The sequence below is a fragment of the Tupaia chinensis genome, unplaced genomic scaffold, assembly GCF_000334495.1.
Source record: "Tupaia chinensis unplaced genomic scaffold, TupChi_1.0 Scaffold000627_1, whole genome shotgun sequence".
NCBI lineage: Eukaryota > Metazoa > Chordata > Mammalia > Scandentia > Tupaiidae > Tupaia > Tupaia belangeri.
Genome location: NW_006160147.1, coordinates 1,416,600 through 1,425,280, shown reverse-complemented (window position 1 = coordinate 1,425,280; position 8,681 = coordinate 1,416,600). Strand labels below are relative to the sequence as shown.

General features: G+C 51.5%; 1 protein-coding gene across 1 annotated transcript in view; it reads right to left on the bottom strand.

The window, feature by feature from the left end:
* PPFIA4 (PPFI scaffold protein A4) overlaps positions 1-8,681 on the bottom strand; it is a gene marked incomplete at its 3' end in the record, with an annotated part of 58,617 nt that overhangs the window by 3,026 nt on the left and 46,910 nt on the right. The window contains exons 27-29 of the mRNA XM_006159351.1: positions 4,621-4,718; positions 3,842-4,017; positions 562-630 (exon numbers count right to left, since the gene is read on the bottom strand). Of these exons, the coding sequence (XP_006159413.1) occupies positions 562-630; positions 3,842-4,017; positions 4,621-4,718 (343 nt within the window). The remainder of the gene's footprint in view (positions 1-561; positions 631-3,841; positions 4,018-4,620; positions 4,719-8,681) is intronic.

Genomic DNA, 8,681 nt, shown 5'->3' with positions numbered 1-8,681 from the left:
GGCCTGATGAAAGCAAGGGCAACGGCTGTTTCTGCTGGGGCCCAGATGGCTGAGAGAGGGGAACCTGAACTTGGTGTGCAGCAAGAGAAAAGGCTGGGGGATAAAAGCCGGAGCTGTGTCAACTACACTGAGAAACAACAGCGCATACCTGTGGTTTAATGAGCTCAGGATGGGCTGGAATCTGACTGAGCTGACCAGAGATGTACTGGCAAGAAGAGATGGGGTCTGAGAGTTCAAGACAAAGCTATGATCCTAAAGATACGGGCTCTGAGGCAAACCTTTGAGCCTGTGTGGTTAGGAGGGTCACAGAGTGGGAAGATGCTAGAAGTATACTATCTACGCATCTTCAGCATTTTTCACAGCCTATTGCTTCTCAAAGACAAGTCCTGCAAGGCCTGGCCTGTCTCCCAGGCCCTGAAATCACCCCCATCACCTCTGGCTCTCTTCCCTTAGGCTATCCCACTAATCGTCAGCACCGGGAAAGCAGGAGTCATGAACTTTGATCAATGAACCAACAAGGACCAGATTCCCAAGGCCCTTAATTCATAGCCAGGTACTCACATCATCCAGCTTCCGGTCTGTTCCCAAGGCCAACAGGTTGTTGAACTCTCTCTCCATCACCTGGCGTGCCTGGAGTCCATTGAGCAAGAGGGAAAGGTGAGAGGGGGCTACAGTTAATGACCTTTATGCCATCTTTCACCGTTTCCTGGGGCCCAAGAAAAAGGTCCTAGAGATGGAGGGTTCAATGCACTTAGGCCAATAAAGGCCTTCACATACCTTCCTGATAATGCTTTTTCTTTTTTTTCTTTTTCTTTTTCTTTTTTTTTTTTGAGAAGTTTTTGCTATAGGGAGTGTGTGCTCACCAGAGAGACAGAGCAAGACAGAGAGACAGAAAGCGAGAAATCACCCCCCCAGGGGGGGATGGCCATGCCGCAATCCCTTCTCCTCCATTCTCCTCACGGGATCTTTGGCACACACACACATGTGCCCAGCATGAGTTTAAGTCACCGGGTCCAGGACTTGAACTGCAGTCGACTACATAGGAGTTCAGCAACATAGCCATTACGCTAACTGCTGGTCCCCTGATAATCGCTTTTTCAAGCAAACCTTAGCAGTGAAACTGTACATCTTAGGAGTTTTTCATGTGGAGCAAATTGGAAAAATCTAATTAAAAATATTTTTTTTAATTGCCAGCAGGTGCGTGCACTTGCTAAGAGCTGGGGGTAACCACCGCCTGGTGGGGTGTGGTCACACCACAATCCTTTCTCTCATTTCTCCATCCCTTCAGGAGTTGAGGCACGTATGCTCACCCACCAGCATGTTTTTATGTTTTTGGGGTATTTTTGGTTTTTGCCATAGGGTGTATGCAATTACTGGAGAGAGGCAGAGAGAGGGAAAGTGAGAAACACACCAAGAGGATGGCCATATCACAATCCCTTCTCCTCCAGGGATTTTGGGTACACACACACACAGTGTAAATTTCAAGCCACCAGATCCAGGACACGAACTGCAGCCGGCCACATGGAAGTCCAGTGCCTCAACCACCATGCTACCCATTACCGTCGCCACCCACCTCCCTGAACCCACAGCTTCTGATTCAAGCCTCCCGGTAGCCAGGACTACAGGTGCACATCACTGCACCCAGCTTCACCAGTCCTCCTCTTTTTTTGGTTAGGTTTTTGCCACAGGATGTGTGTGCTCACCAGAGAGAGACAGTGAGAGGGAAAATGAGAAATCACCTCCTAAGGGGATGGTCATGCTGCAATCCCTTCTCCTCTATCCTCCTCTCAGGATACTGGACATGGGCACACATGCACCTAACGTGAGTTTCAGACTGCCAGGTCCAGGACTTGAAGCACAGTCAGCCATGTGGGAGTCTAGCACCTTAATCACTATACCACCTGCTGGCCCCAACTTCACCATTTTTAATGAAGGATTCCATACAGGTCATATCCTACTTCCCACAAAACTAAGCTAACTGAAACATGAGAAAGCAATGAAGGAAGGGCCCAGCCACAATGGCACACACTGCTAAGATTCCTTGTGCAACAATCCCAGTGACTCAGGGAGGCGGAGGCAAGAAGCTCTCAACAGTGATACCCTGTCTTAAAAAAAGAGGAAGAGGGGCCAGCAGATGGTGTAATGGTTATGTCGCTGCACTTTCACATAGTTGACCAAGGTTCGAGTCTCAGATGGCCCCTTAAAATGCCAGGAGCATACGTGTGCATGCCCAAAATTCTGAGAGTGAAATGGAGAAGAAAGGATTGTGGTGTGGCCATATCCCCAGAGGGTGATTTCTCGCTTTCTGTCTCTCTGTCTCTGTCTCTCCAGCGAGCACACACGCCCTATAATAAAAATTTCTTTAAAAAAAAATAGAGGAAGAAAGTAATAGGGGTGTCTGTGTTGCAATTTACATCAGATTGTCATTCATATAACCTGAGTATATTTAGAGTTAGGAGACACGGGAAATACAAGCCATTTCTGAATGGAAAATATTAACCACAGAGTTAAGGACAGCGTTTGTCAGTATTGGGAATATGCCATTTTTATAAACAATCTGAAAGAAGCACAGTGCATTTTCAAGCATCCAAATGACAACTCCTCTGGGTAGTGAAAGGTGAAGAGGACAGGGATAAACCTCAGAAACACCTGACGGAGCCATGTAAGTGCGCAGGAAAGAAGCAGACAGTAGAGACGCTGCATTTGGGCAGGGAACACAAGCTCTTTTCGAACAACGAGGGGAATCTATGCTATCCATGTTGACTGGCTGGGGGCGGGGGGGGGCCAAAAGCTTATAGGCCACACAGCCCTGTGTGCTGCCATCACCCCTAAAGGCCAACAGAGCGCCCGCCCAGAGTGGCAACAGTACAAGCCCACCCTCACTCAAGCAAAAACGGGTCTGCTCCCGGAATAGCCTGGGCAGCTCTGGTGGCTGAATATCAAAAGCGACCTGACAGCTGCAAACAGTCCAGACAAGGGCAGCTAAAGTGATCAGGGACGGGGAGAGTCTATATGAGGAAAGGCTAAAAGAATTAAGACCACTCTGTCTGGGGAGACAAAGGCTGGGGCCCAGAGGCCACGCAATCAGTTCTGGCATCACAGAAGGTGGGGACTGCTGCAGCAGAGACACCCTTACTCAACCTAAATGATCTGGACCTGGTGGTCTCTCTCCCAGGGGAAGCCTGGCGGGGGCATAATTAGGACAAATGAAATCAGGAAGTACAGGGCTACACAACAGGTAGTACTTCTAGAATCCATCAGCCACAGGAAGTGAGGAGAAGCCAAGAATATAAATAGGTTCAGGAGAATTTAGATATATTCTTGGATGACAGCTCCATAAAAATTATGAAATGTAATTTAAGGAGACATTTAATCTTTGGAGCTGTTGATGGAGAGACAAAGCCCTGGCGTGGAGAGGCCCTGGGCTGCATTATTTGGTATAGTTAGCTTTCTTAAGCCTGCAGAGCAGATCTCTAGGGTAGTAGACAATGGAGATAAGAGCTCTTCGGTCACCAAGAGCCCCAGGGCTAATTCTCTCAAAAGAAAAACGTCAGGTCAAAGAAGCAGGCTGAGGAAAATGCAGGCATGGGATTTCAGCTGTGAGAGACGGAGCTGGGGGGGTGGGGAGATGAAGGGAGGTGAGGACGATGAGGGATGACAAGGCCAGGGTCCACGCTAGGTGTGCTCTGTATGTGAAGGACACATGTGCTCTCAGGGCTTGGTTAGGTACAGGGACCACTTGGAGGGCTGAGGCCATTGCAACCACCTCTGGGACGGATCCCAGAAAAGCCTCCCACAAATCCTCTGAGAGAAAGAGGCTGAGACTGAGGAGGATGCACACCTGCGTGTTCTGTGTGGGGATCTGGAGGACCAGGGCCAGCGTGTTGTGGTCAAAGTTCTCGTCCAGGGCCAGCAGGGCGCCATGCACACCACTCTCATGCAGGTTTCCCGCATAGTCCCGAAGCCCAATAGACTGGACCCAGTGAACCACCTGGTCGTTGGTCCAGACCAGCACATCTGGAGGGTGGGGGAAGAGAAAGACAGCAGGTTAAGCCAAGGCCCTGCAGGGACAGAGAGAGTTCCCTAGACCCAGGGCCCCAGTTCGCCTTGCTCTTTGGTTCCCACCCGTCCCTCGGCTTTCCGAATCTTTTCTGTCCTCCCTGGCATGCAGGTTCCTGGAGAACAGCCACACCCCACTCCAGCCCTGCTAGCCTGCAGGAGTCCTTTCAGTCTCAGATGCCCAGCTTTCTCCCCAGAGCCCTTGCACGGGTCATCTCGCTGTCCAGGCTGGAATGGCCTTCTTATTACGCTTTCCACCTTCCAGGACTCAGTCCTAAGGCTCACCTCCTCCCTGTCCAGTACCACCCAAATCCAAGTTGCACGAGCACACCCATCTATCTCACTGTCCTAGGCGCTCATGCATCGTGCAGTTGGTGGCCACTGTTCAGAGTGTGGGCATGAAGAGGGCACGGATTATGTCTCCTTCATCAAGAGAGGGCTCCAAAGATTGGGGCCTATCTTCCCTCCCAGAGTTGGAGCTTCCCTGAAGCACAGAATGTCTGCTCTCCACTCAGCCCAAGGCAGGGGCCGGCAAGGCAGGAGCCAGCCTCAAGAGCTTACCCTTGATCTCATGCTGGCTCTCCTCCCGCCTCTTCTCCAGCTCCTTCCGGTCATAATTCAGCCTCTTCAGGCACATGATGCCATACTGGAGACTGGTTCTGCAGGTACACACGCCTCTGAGCCAGAGCCTCGGCGTGGGCCAGCGATCACCCCACCTGCCCCACATTCAGCACCAGCCATAGCACAGCCAGCCCTGCTGCCTCCCACGTGAAGGGCACCCCAGCCCCTCAGTCTCCATGCTCCTCCTTCCCAGGGGCTACTTCCCTCCCTCTGCCTATGCCATGTCAGCCACAGGCAGCCCAGTTGATAGAGGGAAAGTTCTTTGAATAAACTCAGCATGTCCATCTCTCTGCAGGCACTAGAATGGCAACCTCCAACCAGGCCCACAGCCAGAGAGAACAAAAACAAGACATTCCTTCGTATCCCTCTCCCAGAGTCTTTACAAAGAAAGGCCCACAAGGTGCTGCTCAGTCTGCTCCCTGACCTGTCTGGCCACCATGACTGCTCTCCCTGTGCTCTCCCCGCTCAGCCATGCTGGCAGCCCTGCAGTTCCTCAAACCAGCAAGCTCACTGGGCCTGCCTGCTCAGGCCTTTGCAGTGGCTGTTCCCTCTGCCTGGAACATCCTCCCCCGGTCTGCGGTGGAGCTCATTCTTTTGTCTCCTATAGGTCTTTACTCAAATGTCACCTTAGTCCGATGTATATGTCACCTTGTCTGTCAGATTTAAAACTGCAACATTCTTACCACCACTGCCAGCCCACATTCCCAATTTGTCTTACCCTGGTCTTTTTGCCTAGCACTAGTTCTCTGTTCACATACCATCAATTTATTGATCTTTGATTGTCTGTTCCAGTTAGAATATAAGCTCTATGAGGCCTGGGAACCTTGTTTTATTCACTGATAATAAATCCCTAGCCCATAGAAGACAATCTATAAGTGCTTCATGACTTAAAGGATCAGCTCTCATAAATTACCAAAAGTTGGCCCAGCTACGGCAGTCACACAATTCCCCTGCAAGACTAGAAGCCATATGGTCCACTGTGGGTTTCGATCTCCAGGCTGGCCTGAAAACATGCCTGGCATGCAAGCAAACACCCCAGGATTCTGAGGAGTTGGGGGCTGGGAAAAGGGGGCCATGGCATGGCGAGACCTTGTCAAGGTGCCTCTGTCTGTCTCATGCACACATACACTCTCATTCAAAAACATCACTAACAGGGGAACCAGCAGTTAGCGTAATGGCTATGTCGCTGGACTCCCACGTAGTCGACCGCGGTTCGTGTCCCGGACCCGGTAGCTTAAAACTCACGCCGGGCGCGTGTGCGTGCGTGCCCAAGATCCCGAGAGGAGAATGGAGGAGAAGGGATTGCGACGTGACCATCCCCCCTGGGGGGTGATTTCTCGCTTTCTGTCTCTATGTCTCTCTCTGTCTGTCTGGCGAGCGCACGCACCCTACAGTGAAAATCTCTCAAAAAAAAAAAAAAATCACTAACAGTACGAAGCACACCAGGTGCGTGGTAGCACTCAGTGACTGAGGCTGAGAACACAGGTTCAGTGGGTCAAATGGGACCCCAGAGTACCTCAGGCCAGGCGCCCATCTGAGGTAGTAGTCACTACTCTAGCATGCCACGGAGCAGTCACTGAGCCTGCTCCTGGACACCTCCCGTCAGGGGGAAGGCAACGCCTCTAGGTGGTCCAGACCATCTTGGAAAAACCACGTTCTTCCTTAGCCTGAACGGCTTTTCTTTTCCTCAAAGAAGAGGAGGTTCCTCCAGATTCAAACTGCTTTTGACTCTTATGGGGGCCATGGCTTTGGGAGATAAAATTAAGCAAACTGTTCCCCCTTGCTCTCCCCCCAGTTCTACCCAGAAAGTCCTTCTGTCTAGAACAGTCTCTCCACTTAGCTCAGAGACATGCTTCTGGGAGCCGTGCTCTGGCTCCAGTCACCCCTTTATCACAAGCTGCTGTTTTAAGCCTTGGTCGATTGCGAGGTGCAGCACACGCGGCTAGAAGTGCCTTCCACCTAGTTCTAATCTCACTACACTTTCAGTCCAGTTCCTATGACTTCCAAAGCTGTTACTTAGCACAGCGAAGTACAAAGCCCCAGAGTTAGATTCATGCAGGCTGGAATGCCTGCTCTGCCCCGGGTGAGGGAGGGGGGCATTCAGCATGTGTGTGTGTGTGAGGGGTCACACCTCTCTTGTGAGCTTGCTGGGCCAATTAAAGGTGATAATGAATGCAATGAATGAAGCCCAGCCCCTGGAACATCAGGGCGCCCAGTAACAGTACCAGTCAGGACCATGTTTCCGAAGATGGCATGTGCTTCTCCAAAACACAGGAGTGCCTTGAGAAGCCCTGCCCAGTGGAACGCTGTGTCCCCGGTACCAAACAGTGGCACATCAGCAAAACACCACATTCCAAAAGGCTGATCCACATAGCAAGGTTCCAGTTTGCAGTTTGCATACAGAGACCTTTCTGAGCCACCATCCAGGGCTGGCTGAGGCTACTGCTGGTGGCAGATTGTGGTGTCAAGACTCTGTTGGGGGTGCCTGTCTCCCCATCTCCCTCTTAGGGAAGAAATAAACTTTAAAAATGCAAGATCCAGCAGGTGGCATTAATGGTCACATCACTGGACTCCCACAGAGTCAACTGCAGTTAGAGTCCCAGACCTGGCAGCTTCAAACTCACGCCAGGTGTGTGTGTGTGTGTGCGCCCAAAATCCTGAGAGGAGAAGGGAACAGAAGGGATTGCAGCATGCATGGCCATCACCCCGGGGAGCGATTTCTCACTTTCTGTCTCTCTGTCTCTCTGGCGAGTGCATGCATCCTATAGCAAAAAAAACTCTCTAAAAAGAAAATGTTTTAGGGAACCAACACTTAGCGTAATGGCTATGTCGCTGGACTCCCACGTAGTCGACCGTGGTTTGTGTCCCAGACCCGGTGGCTTAAAACTCACGCCGGGTGCGTGTGCGTGCGTGCCCAAGATCCCCAAAGGAGAATGGAGGAGAAGGGATTGCGGCATGACCATCCCCCCTGGGGGGTGATTTCTCGCTTTCTGTCTCTAATGTCTCTCTCTGTCTGGCTGGCTAGTGCACGCGCCCTATAGCAAAACTCTCAAGAAAAAAAAAAGGAAAATGTTTTAGAAACTCTGAAGTACTGGGCCCAGCAGATAGCATAACGATTACATGGCTGGACTCCCACATAGTCGACCATGGTTTGAATCCCAGACCTGGTGGCTTGAAAAATCACGCCAGGCACATGTGCATGCATTCCCAAGATCCTGAGAGGAGAATGGAGAAGGGATTGTGGCATGGCCATCCCCCCAAGGGATGATTTCTCATTTTCTGTCTCTCTGTCTCTCCGGCAAGTGCACAAGCCCTATAGCAAAAATTTCTCTTAAACAAAAAAAGAAACTGAAGTACTGAAGATTTCAAACAGAACCCAGAACCAGCTTGTAGGCTGGGAGGGAGAGGATTTCTATAGTTCTTGGGTGGGGCCAACGGACAGATCCTCCAGCTGCCCGGGCACATACCTGCCTGGCAGGGGAACAGCCTTTCCCTCCCCAGCCCCATCAGTCACCAAGGGGCCAGGTGCAGCTGGGCCTGGCAGCCTCCTGGGGCAGAGACAGGGGATTCCCTTTCAGCCCCGGCGGGGGTGGGGGCAGTGCAGAGAGGATACAGGCTTCCCCCACAAGTCAGGCCTCATGGTAAAGCTGAGGGCTCCAGGACAGGACTCTGCAGCTTACTGACCAGAGCAATGGACTTCAGTCAGCAAGCGTGGGTCCCACCTGCCATCGGCTCTCATCCCTGAGTGATCTTGGGCTGCTGCTCCTTCCTATTCCTCGGTTTATTCAGCCATAAAATGGGGAGATTAACTAGATGCCTTTCGAATTTCACTTTCTATGACTTAGGAGTTGAAGAGACTAAGGGACATGCCCACAGCCCTAAGGGAACCTTAACAAGCCGCACATCCTCAGCCCACTCTGGTCTCGTTCTCCACTCAAGGCAAATGACCTGGCCTGAACAGCAACCAGTGCGGCCACTGGATGCAAGATGTTAGGAGGGAC